This window comes from Betta splendens, chromosome 19 (genome assembly GCF_900634795.4).
Source record: "Betta splendens chromosome 19, fBetSpl5.4, whole genome shotgun sequence".
Lineage (NCBI taxonomy): Eukaryota > Metazoa > Chordata > Actinopteri > Anabantiformes > Osphronemidae > Betta > Betta splendens.
Window position 1 is genome coordinate 4,730,321 of NC_040898.2, and position 17,544 is coordinate 4,747,864.

Here is a 17,544-nt window from a genome sequence, read left to right on the forward strand (position 1 = left end):
CTTGTTGTGGTTTTTGGGTTGATGTGAGGTTTATAGAGGGAGAGCCTGACAGACTTATATGTTGAGCCCCAGGGAGTTAGACTGTGTAGAAGTGCTTGTATGTTTGAGGGCTTGTGTGTATTGTCTGAGGGCAAAATTTGGTTTTGAAGCCAAAGTCAATGCTTTTGCTCCAAATGTGAAATGAAAGAGAGCAAAGATTCATTTTGACCTGAAAATAGGTTTGGAGTTTAGATGTTTGGAGAATTTGGTGAGATGTGGATTTATGTTCACTGTTGTGTGAATTCGAGGCGTAGTTCTAAACAATACACATGTTTTAACTGTGCATTTGTAACAAATGTTTAACAACAAGGTCACAGATATTTATTACAATGTTTATTAATGTTCAACCTCAACAGATTTAAATGTACAGATGTGGAAACGCTGCCACACTTTGGCTGATGAACGTTTCAAAGGATGAGTTTAGATTATTATTAGTAAAAGGTGAATATGTTTTACTTCTTATCAGAACTAACTCCTTAAAAGCAAGTCATAGAGTCACAAAAAAAAATTAGTTTTAAAGATTTATGTAGACTAAAGTCCTTTTACATTTGCTCTTGTAAAATATATATTACAAATCCATTAAATAAATATTTACAATATTTCCGTTTTCTGCCACAGCTTGAAAAAACGAATGTCAGGGATTCAATAAATCAAAGCCTTTCTTCATCTGGATCCAATTCTTTGCATAAAAGGTAAATTTGATATAAACTACAATGACGTCAAATAGCAACAGGCTACAATGACAATCAATGACGCACTGATTCACACTAAGATAAGTGTTTTGTATTTGACTGTCTACTGTTATATGACTGATTTGACACAGTTAGGGCCTTTTGCAAACAAAGTGTGTCATTTTGGCATTGGAGCAGCTGTTTAGACCTGTATGTGTGAACTGTTAAGAAAATGTGTTGTTTCATTGGACGGCTGTGTCAAAGCAACCAATAAAAGCTGTAAATTGATTCAAACAGACTTTATCATCCAGTTTTAGCTGCTTTTTCACATATTCTATTTTCATTTTTAACACAGGATGTATCAAACCAACATTTCAGGTCTGTAGCTCCTTCTTTTATTCCCATCCTGGCACAGTCCTCTCCTGCAGGATTACGTCCGGTCCAGTTGTCTGGTTCCTTGCCGTACCAAAAGGACAAACTGGAAAATGTTGGCCATAAAAGTTCACGTTAATAAAATGCTTAATGTTGGAAACCATGCAAATGAAATTTTCCACATCAGACCAACCTTTCGTTCAGAGGTGAGTCGTCCACCCACAACCATCTGCCTTCGGCCTCTGAATCTGTCAGTCCGATCCAGAACTTGTCCTCATCAATGATCATTTTTCCTCTAACTTTGTTCTCCAGGAACCGCTGACCAGGAAGACATGGTGAAGTTTAGTGTGTGATAAAGTTCAGGTTTGATGACATGAAGCTGCTGCACTGTTTCTACCTGCTCCTCTTCACTGTTTATCTGGACCAGATCGGCTCCTCGACGTTTACAGGCAGTTCTGCTTTCGTCCCAGGTCAGTCTCCTGCTGGAGAAATAATAACAGCTCTCTCCATGTTGATCCCAGTCTGGTTCACATGTTGGACATGATTTAGCTTTGAACACATGAAAGGAAAAGTTTCAAACATGAGTAAACATTTCTCTGTTATGAGGAAAAGAAAGATTTGTTCAGAAATGGAGCTGTAATCATTTGTATGAAACACAAAATGTTTGTTAATTCAGTAAAATAAACTGAACAAAGAATGAATATGAAACTATATAAAAATAAAGGTCACACATTAATTCAAAATCATTTCACACCCTGATCGTTCACCTGTGAGGTTTTTCCTCAGTGCTTCATTTTCATTCATTGAGGTTTGGAGTTTACGCTCTGTGAAAGAAATATGGGTTTTTATTTACCCCACAAAAAACAAGTGAATTTAACAAACTCTAAATCGACCAAAATGGGCCCTACAAAAGATGAACATCAACTAATTTAAACAATGGAACTAATAAACTAAGATATAACTGAGGTTCTAAGGACAGACTGAACCAAAGCAGCACCAGGCACACAGGGAAAACACTACAAAAGACTCTAGATATTAGACACACACTACAATAAATGAATTCAGCCCCTTAAATACAACAAAACAAAACCCAATAATATATAAAAAAAATTGTACTGATAATAAAGCCAAAATATATATATATATATGCCCCCACCCCCACGGTTATTAAGGACTCTGGCCCAGTCCAGCCCCAGGTGAAAACCATGAAAGTCTGATGTGAGCTGTGACTGTAAATACATCAGCATCTTTAATATGTCAGAAATAATAATAAATGTACAAATAAAATCCAGAGCCTCACCAAAACCTTTCACCCGCTCTTGAATTTCATCAAGTTCCTTTCTGTTTTTTAAATTATCAATACCTGAAAAATAAAAAAAGATGAATGTTAAAGAACAATAAAAATTATAAAATAATGAAAATCAAGATTAACCTCACTTGCTTATAAAATTTGTAATTTCTTCAGTCAATGCACAAAAAGACGACAGTTTGAGGTTAAAATAAATATCCTGATATGTCTCTGTTTCTTTCTACGAATCTACTATAATTTGTTTTTTTAATCTTTTGAAATACAAAATATGAAAATCTTTGACTCACAGACAAGACAGAGACCAACGGCAGCAGCAAGCAGCAGAGCACAGAGCACCAGCAGCAGCGCTCTCTGTGTGACCTTTGACCTCTCACCTGCAGGTTACAGATACAGAAATGTGAGGTTGGAACACGTTGTGTAGGAACACAAACATGCAATGTTTATATTTGGTAAAAGTGTTGCAGAGGCTGCTGATGTTGTCTGACATCTAGAAGGAAACGGTTGCGACAGTTCAACTAAAGTTCTGCATTTCTATAACTACATCCCTCCTTTTGCCTTTGTACTGATAAGAATGAAAGAATTACAGCATCTAATATTTTATTAAATAAATGCTTAGTTTCACAGTGTTAGTTAATTCACTTTCTCCGTCTGTGTGTTTATCTCCAACCTGAAGTAGGAGTTTTCGTGATCTTAACTTCCTCGTAAGTGGTTTCAGGTGAAGAATACGGTTCTGCAACATAAAACCAAACTACTGTTAAAATCTGATGACGGAACCTAAATGTAAATATTTATATGCAAACAAAAATTTATTAGACAGAAAACAGTCAAATCCACTAACAACAACAGCAACATACTGTAGTGTTTAACTAAAATACATGTTGAAACTCCGGAGAATCTTTCTGACAGGTTGCTGTTTTATTTCTAATGAAATATTGTGATTTACTGTAAAATGGTATGATCGTCCTTCATCATGAACATAGGAAAACTACAAACATATACAGTCAACGACAGGTTAAGACTCACCTTTGTTTTCCTTTGATGCTGTGAACTTGACATCAGCGTAAACGACATCCGCTTCAGGCATTTTGCTGCTGTGATCACTGAAGCGTTTAGTAGAACGTTTAGTAGAACTAGAATCAGACTGCAGACTGTGACTTCCTGTTACATGTATGACTTCATACACTGGTCTTCCTCATTTTTTTCTTCTACGTGTTTAAACATTTTTGTTGATGCATTTAAATAAAGATAATTTGTTTATGAATAACATTTCATTTGCATATTTGACATGTGATCATTTATTAACTGTGTTCACACTGAGTTTGTGTTTGGCTGCAGCTCAAAAAGTGTCAAAGTAATGTAATAATACAAACACTTTAGTACATTATATATAATAACTCCACATAAACCAAGAGAGACTCAATAAATGAGAATGAATATTTTTACATCAACAGTGGTCACATGTTTCATGTATCTACTCAATCAAACCTGTTAAATCTGTTTGGGTTTGTCTGTGTTCAGAGCTTCCAAGATGGAAACCTGAGGAACAGACACATGTTGTAAAATACTAATATACAATTTTAAAGGTTAAAAAGTAAAGTTGAAGCGAGACTTTAAAGGTGTTAGATGCTCAACTGTGCTATGTGGGTCACACACAGGTCGTCAGTCCATCACAGCTGAACAGAAAAAAAGCATGGAATGTCATATTTCAGTTCAAGTGGAAGTGTTGATAGATTCTGCCCCGTTATAATGAGAATGGGTAGAAATAGGCTCTCTCACACACACAAACAACCTAAGCGGGCTCATAATAACACTCAGGTGACAGGAATCAGCCGCAGCTGGTTACCACATTTTTTTTCATGGTGTTTCGGATGAAGGGAGGTCTGATGGGGACGGAGCACACCGGTATTTGGGTGTTCTGTGAGTGGGAGGTGGAAGGTGCGTGTGCGGTACAGGGATGGCTGGAGTGCGTTCCAGGAGGCGGACAGTCGCTGAAGGAGAGACCGTCGGACGCAGCGAGCGGTGAACGACGCAACCAGGGTGAGCGTGCGCGTTAAACGGGTCGTTCACACGCGCACTGCGTGTTTTTTTTTTACAGAATGCGTGTTACATAGACGTAAAGAGCCTGTATCGGAACTTGACATTCGCCAAGATGCCTCCTGCGTAAACTTTACTGTAAACTTTACTGTTTACGCACGACACCGCGCCAACAGAAGCCTCCTAAAACATTTAAAGGCTTTAGAAAACATCGTTTTCAGTCATTTCAGGTAAATTATTCCGTAGAATAGCCTTTTCACCGTCCTTGGCTGAAAGACACGTATTTGTGCGACGCAGACACTGAGTCTTTGTGCTCCTCTCGGCTCTGGACTGTTGATCCTCCGCGGGGCGCGCGCGCAGACGCTCCGTCCGGGGGAAAATTCCTCCGTCTCTGGTTTCCTGACCCGGTTCTACACGCGCAGCGGAACGCCCCGAGAATGTGTGAATTCTTTCATTTACGAGTGTGATCATCGTACAGGTCCAGGTAGACAGAGCCTGAAGGGCGGTGCAGCAGTTTTAACAGCAAGGTTCAGACATAACGAGAGAACGGCGTGAAGCTGAGGCGTTTCTGTTCATTCCCGCGGAGCGAGACTGTTGATCCGACGTGGGAATGTGGCTTTAAGGCATTCCAGCACAGACTGGGACCAAACTGACTCCAACGTCCATAAGAGGAGATGGACTTTATCAAAATGAACTTCATATAATAAATAAAATATTAATAGATATCATAAACTATTTGGCTTCACTGAATGGCAGCTTGTTTAACTAAATCAAATAAAGATGGATTATGTTGAAATCATCTTTGGGACCAATTAATGAAGATACAGTAGAACCTTCCTGATTGTTGATTTGTTTTTACATAGTTTCAAGCCATTTGAATTAAACCATCTATAATTATCTATAATATTCTGGGCTCCAACAGCCGATTCTCATCGACGATATGAAATTACATCCTTATTTTTTGCTAAGTTTCAAGGTCTTCCAACATAACCAGATGCCAGAGGTTCCAGAGGTGCCTTTATCTCATTCTTTGCTCATTGCTTCGGTTTTTGCAACTCCTCTTAATGGGGCTTCCATTGTGACCAGTACTATTAGCTGAGCAGAGACCCAACTTCACTTTATAATATGGTGTCACGAGGTGTTGAATTGCGACTCCTTGACAGGGACTGAAGTCACCCCTGTTGCTTCTTGCCCTCCCAGATGAACCACCAGCTCGTCCCGCTTAGCCTGCTGCTCCTCAGCATCTGTACAGCACATGCAGCCAAGTGTCCCCAGCAGTGCATCTGTGACCAGATCCAGCTCACCGTGGCCTGCGTCCACAAGAACCTGACGGAGGTTCCTCCCACGATCGACGAGGTTCCGAACGCGCCTGTAGCAGATGCATGCACGGTAGACGCCGGAGCGTTTTAAAGAAGCGCGTGGTCCCCTGTGATTGCAGATCACGGTGAAACTGGATCTTCGAGGGAATGAGATCCAGGAGCTTCCATCCGGGGCGTTCAAACACACGCCCTACCTGACTCACCTCTCTCTGCAGCGATGTGACATTCGCAGGGTGAAGGAGGGGGCTTTCCGGGGCCTGGGCCGCCTGGTCTTCCTCAACCTGGCCAACAACAACATCGAGATCCTCTACCAGGTGCTCAAACTCCTCTTTTCTAACTCCTAACTAACAGGAAATTCGATCAGCAGGATAAAAACACTAATGTCCTGCTTTTTTGATGTCCTGTCCTGAGCTCAGGAGTCGTTCGATGGCCTTTCGTCACTGAAGCAGCTCATGATCGACCACAACCGCGTGGAGGAAATTCAGCCGGGAGCTTTCTCTCAGCTGGGCTTCCTGAACCTGCTTTCCCTCACGCACAACCAGTTGGTCTATATTCCCAACCTGGCCTTCCAGGTACACACATACACACACCATACACACAATACAGCGAAATGGTCAAGTAGCAGCAGACGGGTCTCTTCTCCTTTGCAGGGTTTACAGAACATCAAGCTGCTTCGTCTCGGTCACAACTCCCTGAACTACCTTGACACGGAGGCGTTTGCTGGTCTGTTCACGCTGACCCATCTCAGCCTGGACCATAATGAGCTGCAGTTCTTCCCCACTGAGACCATGACTAGGTAAAGACTGGATCCAGGTCTAAACCAGCAGCTCCAGTATAAGTCAGCGAATCTTTCCCACTCGCCTCGCTTTGTTTGCAGACTTCCAGAGGTGACCCGCTTGGACCTGAGCTACAACCCCATGACCTACCTGGGGGAGGAGGCCGTGTCCATGGCCAAGCTCACCCACCTCCTCTTTAACCACATGTCCCTGCAGGACCTGGCTAGCACGGCTCTAGCCAAGTGCCCCAGCCTCACCCACCTGGACATCAGTCACAACCAGCTGCGAGTCATCCAGCCCTTCGCTGAAGGTTCCCCCAAGCTCGGGCGCCTGAACCTGGCTGGGAACCCCATCTACTGCAACTGCTACCTGCGTCCGCTCAGGTACAGGACAAGTTTGCAGATCCACTCCTCAGCTCCATGACTAATGTGTTTTTTTTATCACTCTGCAGGGAGTGGGCCATTCGTAGGAAGGTGAAGCTGCTCGGGACTTGCGGAGGACCAGCTCATCTCTCTGGAGAAAGCCTGGAGGCCCTGCACCCTCCGGAGCTGCGCTGTCAGAGCTGGGAGGCCATGCTGAAGGCCGAGTTCGAGGAGGCGACCAGGATTGTTCCCCCTCCCACAGAAGAGCCAGCGAACAAGATCAAGTGTCCTGCTAACTGTGTCTGTGAGGTGGGTGTTTAAACGAGGTCAGAATGAGCTGCGTATTTTCTACTTCCTGTCTTCCCGTCTTCAGGCTGAAACCCACCACTCCTCTTGCGAGAACCGCGGTCACACCAAAGTTCCCCGGGGCTTCGCTCCCACTACGCTCCTCCTGGATCTGCATGGCAACCACTTCCACTACATCCCTAGTAACAGCTTCCCAGGCGTTGCCCAGGTTGTGTCCCTGCACCTGCAGCGCTGCAAGATAGTAGAGGTTGAGGACGGGGCATTCGCCGGCATGAAGGGCCTGATCTACCTGTACTTGTCGGAAAATGACCTTACCTCCCTCAGTCCGAATGCATTTAAAGGTGGAGGTTTTTGCATTAACCAACTCCTTCATGTGGTAACTGTTAAAGGAGGTCAGCATTAAATGTCTGAGGTCTTCATTTCCAGGGCTGCCTCAGCTAACCTACCTCTACCTAGAAAAGAACCGCTTCACCATCTTCCCCAAAGGAGCCTTCAAACTGGTGCCCAGCCTGCTCGCACTTCACTTGGAAAACAACAACATGACCAGGTTGGACCCGGGCGTCCTGACCGGCGCCGAGAGCCTCAGGGCCCTCTATCTCACTGGGAACGCCATTGCTCAAGTGTCCCCTAGAGCTCTGGACCAGGCCCGTGACCTCGACACGCTCCACCTGGGTGGAAACAGGCTGAAGGACGTTCCCACCGACGCACTTAGCAGAGCGGGGAATCTCAGAGACCTGAGGCTGTCTGGGAATATTATCCGTTGGGTGGGACCCAACGCGTTTCGTCCGCTGGAGCGCTCGCTGAAGGAGCTCTATTTGGATCATATGGGACTGGAAAAGGTGTGTGACCCACTGCTTCTTACCCATTGGATTTTTGTAGCATCCTAACACTATCTCCTCGTAGATGTCACACAACGCCCTGGCCGGCCTGGGTCCAGGATTGAGGAGTCTCTTCCTGGAGGGCAATCAGCTAGAGGAGGTGCCTGACCTTCACACCTTCACCTCTTTGGAGGTCGTCAACCTGGCTGACAACCCTCTGATGTGTGACTGCCCCCTGCTGCCACTCCGACTGTAAGACAACAACACAAGCTAGTGGTCACTTCATTTGACCTTGTCCTTGATTAAAATGCTTTAATCTTCTAAACAGGTGGATTGAGAAAGTCAACCTGAAGGTGCGAGCCACTTGTGCCAACCCGCCTGAGCTGAAAGGGCGCCGAGTCAAGGACGTACACGTCTTCAAGGCCTGTCCTGGAGGAGAAAGCCTCCCCTCTGCCCCTACGGCAGCCCCAAAGCCCCCCAGAGCAGCCAGACCCAGGTCAAAGCACGCCAGCAGCCTTCAGCGACCCAAAACACCCAAAGCCCAATCCAAACTTCGCAGGAGCCCAAATAAAAAAGCAACAGCAGCAGAGAAGAGAGTCACAGCGAGACGCGCCGTGGCCTGAACCTGTTGCTTTTATGCTACAGGAAAAACGGAAGCCGTTTTATTGAACCAAGGTCAGTCGCACTATTATACCAGCACTTAGTCAGCAAACATAGTCATCTCTGCCTTCGTCACATGAACACTGGGCTCCTGCTCCCATTAAAGACAGGTCAGCTGCTCAAAAGCCTCTTCAGCTCTATGAATAAAAGACAAATGAACTGTTCAAATAATCAGCTCATTATAAATTTAAAGACTGTGGTTGCAATTCATTGGACTTTTATTAAAACCACGTAGCTTAATCTGAACAATAGATTCATGATAAGTAGTATTTCTGGCACAGTAGCTACACAAGGACTAGGTCATAGTTGTATAAAACAAAGCCATCGTCATTGAGTGTTGTCTTCTAGCACATAGGTCTCGTCTCTCTTATCTTCCTTCTCCTGTTGTATCATGCTCTGTATTACTTTCCGACTCGCTGGCGTCACTCATTTGCATCTCCTCCTCTTGGTCCTGTTCAGTTCCATCATCTTCGCTCTGCTCCATGCTGCTCACAGTGACACTGTTCTTTTCCAGTTCACCTGCATCTTTCCCTGTCTCTCTCTCATCACGTGATGCCTGATCCTTGCTAGTTCGCGCTGGCACTTCGTAGTCTCTTCTCTTGTTCTGCTCCTCTGTTTCCTCCTGTTTGATTCGACTCACGCAGAGTTCTTGAGGGTTGTTTGGAGGATTAATAATCTCCATCTCAATTTCTTCGGCCTTCACCTGCACCTCCATAACTACAGGTGACAATAAAGATCAAATTACAGGGTTGTTCGAAAACTCGACTGTCTTTTTATTCTGGAAGGCAGAATAAACTACTTACTATCCTGTTCCTCTGGCTCAGTTTTGGGCTGAATGAGGGGCACTTGTGGTTGTAGACTGCTTTCTACCAATTTTTGAGGATTGTCTGTGCTGATGACCTTGGGTCCCTGGGTAGCATCAGCTTTACTTTGGTCATTGGACAGTCTCTTCCTTGTATACTTTTTTTCTTTAAAATAAAACAGAAGGTAATGCATCACAACAAAAGAAAAAATATATGTATATTGTAATGGAACAAGGCAAGACTGTATACAAAGGACATACTCTTTTTCCCATATATAAAGTGCTTGTATTTCTTGATCCGTGCCTCTTGGTTTGCGGCTAAATCAACAGGAAAATAAACTTTAGCACCCGCTCACGCCACCCAGTCAGAATGGAGTCAGAATACTAAGCTCAGCTCACCACACAGAAGGTTTATAGATACCTACCAAATTCAGGAGGCGGCTGGAGCTGGTAGCCCATGAGTTCGCACCAGCCAACAGGGTAGATGTCTGGGGACTGGCTGTCAACCCACTGGTCAAAGTCATCCTCCCAGCCGTCAAAATGGATGAGCAGCAGTCGACCCACACAGCGTTTTATGGTGGCCACGCACACCAGGCGTGGCTCCATCAGGTCCACAGCCTCCAGCTTCATGTTGGGGGAGAAGCCATGACCTCGGTAGTCCTGGGGACAGAAAAACGGCATGCTGGTAAACAGGTTTTTTTTTTCTACCAAATACCTAAACTAAATATTAAAGCTTTGCACCGCTTAATGGTTTGGCAAATACATTTTAGCTGTTAAGCCTACAATAATAAACTGTGTAATTAGAGAGTAAATCTTCAAATTCTTACAGCATTAAACAGGTGCGCTGGCGCCGGTTTAGCTTTGGTCTCCTCCAGGTAGTCGTCCCAGGTGAAAGTATGAGGATCATAACCTGCGACAAAAGAGTGGTCAGTTTCCTGTAACCAGAGCTTCTAAGAAATGTCTTACAGCTCTGGAAAAACAAGAGTTTAGATTTACCTTGAGGTACAGTGAGATGGATTTCATTCTTGTTACAGAAGCCTTTGGGGAAGATGGCATGGGAGGAGGCATGATAACAAAACCAGTCACTGTTAGAGGTAGTGCCATCGATCCCAACCATCAGGTAGCCATCTAACAGCACCTTAATGAGGAAAATGGGAAACAGAGGAAAACGGTATACCTCAGAAGATAATTCTTATTCAACATTAAGAAACCAACTAACCCTGTAGAGCAGCACCTAACTAACAAAAACCCGTAAATCACAAATCAAACAAAAAGTTACTTTTTGTACAGTGGCCACACAGATATTGCCAAGGTTTAGAGGGTCGATGGCCTCCAGCTTCATGCCTTCTTCAAAGAAACCTCCGTCCATGTAAACAGTCCTAGGCTGTGGATCACAGTGAGAGCTGGTGAAGGGTTTTGCCTTTTCATAAGTAGCAGCTACAGATTATGTGACACTGTTGCATGTGCCTCTTTTTTTCGAGTTGCTAAATGTCTTCTTACCCTTTTAAAGAGCAGGAATGCATTGTCAGAGTTATTCTTCAAACCACTAGAAGCAGCCTCCCAACTGTTTACTTAAGAGAAGAAAGCAAGACCGTCATATTTATTGTTAAGGATATGTAAAAGTTAAAAATGGTTTCCTGAAGCTTACCAGGTGCTTTAATGGCATGACCCACACTGTTGGACCAGCCCAGTGGATGCAGGAGAGGACTCAACATGTGGCACCAGAAATCAGAGACTGCGTTCTCGGGGGCATCACTTTGGTCTGTGTACACCAGCCTTAGACGGCCCCCAGTAATCTGATCTATGATGGCAACGCGGGTCTGGCTCACATACTTGGGATCCACCACTTCCACACGCATGCCTATTTTGAAAGAGGTCCTCATGCCTTCTGACATCTGGCAAGGGGAGAATGATAAAGGTTACATAATTACTATTGTGGCAAACAAATCAGTCTGATTAATAAATCGTTGCTTTACTGTACCTTAATGTAGAAGTCAACAGGTAAAGTGTTGGCCCCCACTAGCTTTTTCATTAGATACTCTTTCCAATCTGGGATGTTCAGCTTAACATCTGTGGACACAATTTGTCAAATTGCAACATATGCTGTTATTCTATTTGATGAAAGCGAAAAACAATACACTTTATTTGATAAACTTTAGCCAAATAAATATTCAACACTAGCTAATTTTACACTGTAAATAAACAACCATGCATCAATTTTGTCCCATTTATTTAATCAGGTTCCCCTTTATCTAACTAAAATAGTACATAAGACAAAGGAGTAATGTGTTGACCCAGTTCTGCATGTGAATCCTCACCTTGGGGTGGAACCAGCAGTTTGCTTGTGATGGCACACCATCCTATTGGATTCACCTCCCCTGAAACGAGGCTGCACCAGAAATCATGGCTGCTGTCATCCTCAAAGCCTTCATAGCGCAATAGAGCTTTGTATCCTGACGAATAACAGACAGAAGATGAAATGTTAAAGCCCAATCCATGCCTGTATATAATACATTTACAACTTACAGATCAAACAGAACATTGATTGTTGATCTGTTAGTTTTCACAAGCAGTGATTCAATTTGAATGTGTAATGGTGTGTTCAAATAAACTCACACAGATCTACTCACCTGCAATCTGGACAACAGTAGCAATCCAGTAGACTTTACTGGGCAGGACAGCATTAGTGTTCAAAACTTCCACCTTCATCCCCACAGCAATTTCGTCCCACTGGTCACACAAGGGAACCTGAAGAGCAGACAGACTAGTTCAATAATAGCAAGAAGGATTTTATTTATTTATGCCTTATTAACAGGTCGCACAACATTTTCCATTACTGTGATGTGAACGATAATTAGACTTTAGAAGAAAGGGGAACAGCAGTGAACCGAGATTATCATAGTAATCTCTGTTTAACGTAAACATTATGATATATTGCCTGTTACAGACAATTTTAGGCTTTTGCATCACAGACAGGACTCACGTGTGTAAAGCAGGAGACGGATGCAGCTGGAGATCTTTCCCTCTCTAAGTAAGAGCCCCAGTCAAAACCTGCTGAAGAACGAAAGAACTGTCACACCAAATAAAAATGCAGCTCACTTGCTTACTTTTAGGATTACTACATTTTGATTATTTTGCATGGAAGGGGACTGTCACTTTACCATCTGGTCCTCCTGCGCTTGCCACAACTTTATTCATCTTGTTCAACACAACAGCTTTTTTAGTTGGTAGCTTCCCCTAAAAAATACAATATAAACATTTTCATTACACAATTGTATTTTGTTTCACACTGTTGGTATGATCTATAAGCAAGAAAGGTAAGGGAGTGAGGGCATGATTAGCACAAAATGTCCCGTTTTCTGTGAAGATTTGTATTATTTGCAATATCGTATTTATTGTAATCAGTGGTTGCATATTTCCTGCTCTGGTCGCTTGGTGCAGTGGTTGGTCCTGTTGCCCGGGTTGCGGGTTCAATCCCCTCAGAGAGGTGTCAAGATTGCAAGTTTCCCATAATTTTCTTTTAAAATTTAAGGAAAGAAGTTATTCGGAAACAGAAATCTCTGGCAAATTGTTATGACCTCTGATTCATTAAAAAAAACATTCTTCAGGTGTTAACATGAAAACACACCTGATCAATAACTTCACTAATCAGTTACCAACATTTTGATTCATGAGGCGGACGAAACGTTTTCAACTTGCTTTTTCTGCCCAGGATTTCAAATCCCAAACATATTCCGTTAGTCCAACGAGCACATTCCGCCTCGATAACGGAAAGCCGGACCATCCTCACCAACGTAGCTTACCACCAACATCTCACCGGCGGTGGGGTCGCCGGTTCCTGGGGGGTTTGTGTGCTTGAACTGACTGGGCACGGCGTTGGCCCGGAGGAGCCGGCCTCGGCGGCTCGGATCCGTCGCGCAGTAGTCATCGGCCTCAAAGTGCTTCTGGCAGACGAACATCTTGTGGAGGGCGTGCGGCGGAGTGCTCACATCCATGTTGAGCGCAAACAACCACTGCCTCAGTCTGTCCGTGTCGCCGAGCGGAAAGCGGTGAAAGGCGAGGCTCGGACTCTTTACGTTTCCACAGTTGTCGACGCAACATTTGAGAACCATTATTTTTACTATCACCTGCTGAACTGGAGTGTGAGGAAAAATCGGACGCGCTCCTGTGGTCGCTGCAAGAATTTCAAGCCAAGCGCGGCCTTCTTCTTCTCTTCTCTCCTCCTTGTCGTCGTCTTCTTCTTCTCTTTTTTTGGTGAATGTTCCCGAAACACTGCCTCCATTTGTCCATAAGTGCGGCACCATCCGCGTAAACCAAAATAAACATAGATCCTAAGAATAACTACTGTTTTAAAACCTTTATGAGAAAAAAATCCCTATTGCAATAATTCCCTGCGAGTCTTTACTGAACATGAGTGGTGCAAGAATATCGGTGCAATATTGATATAGTGGTTCATTTAGTGTTGTTTAAACCCAAAACCACTGAATGGCAGAGTTGTTAATGTTGTGGGAAATTATTTTACTAAGAATCTTTGCATATTGCAATTTTTCATTACTGCTGAACATAAGCCTCAATTCCAACACTGATCTTACTGGGCAGCTCCTCCTGTTTCTACAACAAATAACCAGCAGGATTTTAAAATGGATTCCTGTAAAATTGTACATTATGTTTTTGGTGATACATATCTTTTACTTAAGACAAAAGACATGTTACTTCTGGTATGTTTAGGACACTTTTTCCTCACCTGCAAACGTGCCAGTATGGATGACTTCTTAGAGTTTGATGAATAGGAGCGTGAACAGGATGTGCTGCAGAAACGTTTGGTCCTCGAAAAGAAGGTGCTTATATTACCGGTGGTGCCACACATTTCACACACCCCTATAAAAACATATACATATAAAAACACTAAAGCATAGATTGATGGGGGATGATATTTTATGTGTTTTGTAGAGAACACCCTTGAGGTTAAAATGCATTCCAATAACTGCTCAGAATAGCATTTTATGGTCTGTGCCTTCAGTCTGAGTTCCTCCTTTGTGACTCACCTGGTTGTTCTTCATTTGTTTCTAAATGCTTCTTCCATCTTCCTGTAACATGTTCATGACCTCCTCCATCACTGGCATCAGACTGAATGGGCATAATTTGATTACCTGTATGTTTAGCCTGTTAAAACAAAAAATAAATCATGTTAAATGACATAGCTTAAAAATTAACCAAGATACATTGACAAATGTAAGGAACACAGAAGCTTGCTTAGTTTTCACAATGGCGGGATTCCTTGGTTTCTCTCTGGAGTAATTAACAACTACAATCACTCACAGTAGTCTTATGCTCTCTAGGCTCAGCTGCAATTTCCCGTCGCTGGATAGCAGGAAGGCAGTTCTTGCAGCCGCGTCCACTGCAGAAAGAACAGCGAAGACAGACAAACACTGTGGGCGCAGCTCCTGGCTTCAGCTTCAGCACACCAGAGTGTAGTCTGGGTTCAAAGTACTCTTTGCCAAAATGCTCGCTGCAAAGGTGAGAGTTGGGTGTGGCGATCCAACGGGTGCGGGTGCGCTGGACCTGCTTCTCCCATTTGCGAAACTCCTCAGGGTCCTTGGGGAATTTAAACAGCGTCACACCGTCTTCTGAAGTCTTGCCACATCCATAGGCCACACAGTGATAAGGCATCCTGTCTTCTTAAGTTTACTGAAATATTCCGAAGCTAAACATACAGCCAGTGCATTCTTTTAAGTCGGTGGGAGGTCTTCTGCAGAAAGGAATAATTGTGTTACGCTTTATTGCAAAAACTGGAACATGCATGCATGCAAAAATTCAACACCAGAGATAAAGAATTGTTCAATAAACAGAGAAAAGAGACATACTTTATTGATTCCCTTTGTGGAATTTGGTGGTCTGGTAGCTCAATGAGTAGTGTTTGCCTTGGAAGCAGAAGGTCGCCAGTTGGATTAGACCAGTTGTGTCCGTGAGCAAGCCACTTCACACTAGATTCCCAGGCGCCCCATGTGCCACAGCCCGCTGCCCCCACCGGGGGAGGGATCAAAAGCAGAGGACGAAATTATAAATACAGTTATATATGTCGACAAACCTATAACATTAAGAATAAATATTTCAACACAACAAAAAAATCATTACCAGTCGTAAAAGCAGTTAACTGTTACACTCGATCGGATTCTACAATAGCGAGCAAAAACAAAAATTGTGACTAGGTATAACCTACAGTACAGTACGAGCAAGCTAACTGCTAAGGCTGCTAATGTAATGCTTGATCAGTAAGGAAACACTAGTTCTCTTTGCTATTACTTTAATTAGCCACTTACACGCTAATGCCGTTTAGCAATGTGATGAATGTTTACATGCTCCAGACCATTTCCACATAGGTTGGAACGTTTACTGTTGTCGCCTACATTTGACGTCATGTTTTCGCACGGAACTCTGGGAGTTGATGCATTTTGCAAACTTTTGAAGTGCATTTTATCTGCTCATTCATGGAATGTACACAATTAAAGTTGTGAATATGCTTTATTTGCTGAAAAATATGTTACTAAAAAAGAAATATTTTTCTGTAACAGTTATCAGTATAATATCGGACACATGTCTAAACACAGTTACTGTTTTATTTTCATACACAACATAAACAGACACAAATAAGCATAATAAGAGTTACTTATTTTTTTAAAGAGAGGAGCTGTTAATTTTTTATGTTAATAACGTTTTGATAAAAGTCTTTTGAGTGTAATCTAATATGCTTCTTCAAGGCTTCTTCATTCTTGTAGCCTTGTAGAAGTAACATAAATATATAATTCACCTGCTCTCCCTTTTAGATAAATATTTAATCTGAAAACATACTACAAAAACATATGTAAATTTTAACTTTCACATCAAATTTGCCCTTAGATCATTTATTACTTCCAGCATGCTGCATCTTCTACTTCTCACTCATCAAAACAAAATGATGACATTTAGGTACGTAACATATTCTACCATGCATAGTAATGTTTCTACTGTACATTACCCCATTAAAAGAAAGACAAACTACAGCAACTCTAGCTTCTCAGTGTGAGTGCGATCACAAAATCACAAAATACTGGACAATTCTAGATCCTGCATAATTAGAATCGGATACCTGTGCTTAGATGTCTTTCAAACTATACGAAGTGGTTAGGGCTGAACACTGGCACAGCTAAGAACAGAGTAGGTTTATGCCTTTGGGGCCCCTTCTGGATTCATGTAGCCACACTTGTGGTCTGGCTTTTTTGTCCTGGCCCAGGGTGTCATGATTCATCAATGTGGTTACTAAATGCTAGTACAGACATGGTAAAGCCTTCAAATAAGTGTTCTCTCATTCAGCAGAATGTCATAAAACTAGAAAAAGTAATTTCTCGAGAAATTACGTGGGAGAGCTGATCTGCTGCCGCAATGATGACAAACGCTGATTAAGCTGCTGACGTCAAAAAGTCGACTACGGCAAAACGATGAAAACGAGAAAACGTTGACAAAGATTAAAACGATGACAAAAGATGGCGATTAAAAAGATGATGATTAAAAAGATGACCAAGGTCATACTATGACAATATTAAAGAGATGACAATGATTCAAAAGTTGACCACAGTTAAAAGATGTCAAAGATTAAAAAGTTGACCAAGTTGCATTGTTGACAATCATAAATAAGCTGACTAGCTTTTTGATTTGAAGAAAGTATTTGTAAATAATTACCTAACTATGTAATAGTTAAATAACTATTAAAAATTTACCAGTCAGAAACAAAAATCTTGCCATTTAAGATAATAAATTACATTGGTGCTTTTATTTTGAAAGGATTTAGAGGTTGTGTGTGGGCGATTACTAAACTATAAAATAGTCATTAGATAGTCATAATTTATCATTCAATAGCAAGAATAGCCCTATTAAAGCAAAAGATTTAGATTTAGCCCTTTCACAATAAAAGCACCCTAATAAGTTTGAGTGGCTATTTACTAAACTCTAAAGTAGTCCCATTACCGATTGGTAAGTATTCAAAACCACAAACTTTCTATTCAATCTTGCCATTAAAGGTAATAAATTGTAATTGGTGCT

At 42.4% G+C, this 17,544-nt stretch overlaps 3 protein-coding genes across 15 annotated transcripts; 1 reads left to right on the top strand and 2 right to left on the bottom strand.

The window, feature by feature from the left end:
- Positions 1-355: 355 nt before the first annotated feature.
- LOC114846209 (CD209 antigen-like protein E) lies at positions 356-4,089 on the bottom strand. Its single transcript, XM_029135039.3, has 8 exons — positions 3,415-4,089; positions 3,059-3,121; positions 2,679-2,765; positions 2,383-2,445; positions 1,850-1,906; positions 1,480-1,631; positions 1,276-1,400; positions 356-1,188 (listed from the first exon to the last, which is right to left on the bottom strand). The coding sequence occupies exons 1-8, from the start codon at positions 3,473-3,475 to the stop codon at positions 1,014-1,016; spliced, it is 783 nt and encodes a 260-aa protein (XP_028990872.1). The 5' UTR covers positions 3,476-4,089; the 3' UTR covers positions 356-1,013.
- A 211-nt stretch (positions 4,090-4,300) lies between these two features.
- chadlb (chondroadherin-like b) lies at positions 4,301-9,820 on the top strand. Its single transcript, XM_029134983.3, has 11 exons — positions 4,301-4,428; positions 5,626-5,781; positions 5,864-6,058; positions 6,161-6,316; positions 6,395-6,540; positions 6,622-6,903; positions 6,972-7,191; positions 7,256-7,529; positions 7,615-8,027; positions 8,092-8,258; positions 8,335-9,820. The coding sequence occupies exons 2-11, from the start codon at positions 5,626-5,628 to the stop codon at positions 8,627-8,629; spliced, it is 2,304 nt and encodes a 767-aa protein (XP_028990816.1). The 5' UTR covers positions 4,301-4,428; the 3' UTR covers positions 8,630-9,820.
- l3mbtl2 (L3MBTL histone methyl-lysine binding protein 2) lies at positions 8,867-15,911 on the bottom strand. Of its 13 annotated transcripts, XM_029134967.3 has the most exons (20): positions 15,789-15,887; positions 15,604-15,642; positions 15,333-15,486; positions 14,788-15,217; positions 14,514-14,631; positions 14,213-14,346; positions 12,630-12,705; positions 12,452-12,522; positions 12,099-12,216; positions 11,787-11,921; positions 11,450-11,538; positions 11,117-11,363; positions 10,969-11,039; positions 10,748-10,852; positions 10,465-10,606; positions 10,296-10,378; positions 9,894-10,128; positions 9,730-9,786; positions 9,470-9,634; positions 8,867-9,383 (listed from the first exon to the last, which is right to left on the bottom strand). In XM_029134967.3, exons 4-20 carry the CDS (start codon positions 15,136-15,138, stop codon positions 9,034-9,036), a joined length of 2,547 nt encoding a protein of 848 aa, XP_028990800.1. In that variant the 5' UTR covers positions 15,139-15,217; positions 15,333-15,486; positions 15,604-15,642; positions 15,789-15,887; the 3' UTR covers positions 8,867-9,033. The 13 variants fall into 13 exon arrangements, with proteins under 13 accessions (XP_028990800.1, XP_028990804.1, XP_028990799.1 ...); XM_029134971.2 differs by lacking the exon at positions 15,604-15,642 and having other exon boundaries at positions 12,452-12,519; positions 15,789-15,909; XM_029134966.3 differs by lacking the exon at positions 15,604-15,642 and having other exon boundaries at positions 15,789-15,909.
- Between the last annotated feature and the right edge of the window lie 1,633 nt (positions 15,912-17,544).

What these genes read in the sequence shown, in the direction of transcription:
- LOC114846209 (XM_029135039.3), bottom strand. Translation starts at nt 3,475, where the DNA reads ATGCCTGAAGCGGATGTCGTTTACGCTGATGTCAAGTTCACAGCATCA. An exon ending in CACGAAAACTCCTACTTCAG is followed by an intron (nt 2,766 to 3,058) that starts GTTGGAGATAAA and finishes TGTAACCTGCAG; the next exon opens with GTGAGAGGTCAAAGGTCACA. An exon ending in AGAGCGGGTGAAAGGTTTTG is followed by an intron (nt 1,907 to 2,382) that starts GTGAGGCTCTGG and finishes TTTCTTTCACAG; the next exon opens with AGCGTAAACTCCAAACCTCA.
- chadlb (XM_029134983.3), top strand. Translation starts at nt 5,626, where the DNA reads ATGAACCACCAGCTCGTCCCGCTTAGCCTGCTGCTCCTCAGCATCTGT. An exon ending in TGCTACCTGCGTCCGCTCAG is followed by an intron (nt 6,904 to 6,971) that starts GTACAGGACAAG and finishes ATCACTCTGCAG; the next exon opens with GGAGTGGGCCATTCGTAGGA. An exon ending in CCCCTGCTGCCACTCCGACT is followed by an intron (nt 8,259 to 8,334) that starts GTAAGACAACAA and finishes TCTTCTAAACAG; the next exon opens with GTGGATTGAGAAAGTCAACC.
- l3mbtl2 (XM_029134966.3), bottom strand. Translation starts at nt 15,138, where the DNA reads ATGCCTTATCACTGTGTGGCCTATGGATGTGGCAAGACTTCAGAAGAC. An exon ending in GTGTGGCCACTGTACAAAAA is followed by an intron (nt 10,607 to 10,747) that starts GTAACTTTTTGT and finishes TTCCTCATTAAG; the next exon opens with GTGCTGTTAGATGGCTACCT. An exon ending in CCATCTCACTGTACCTCAAG is followed by an intron (nt 10,379 to 10,464) that starts GTAAATCTAAAC and finishes CTTTTGTCGCAG; the next exon opens with GTTATGATCCTCATACTTTC.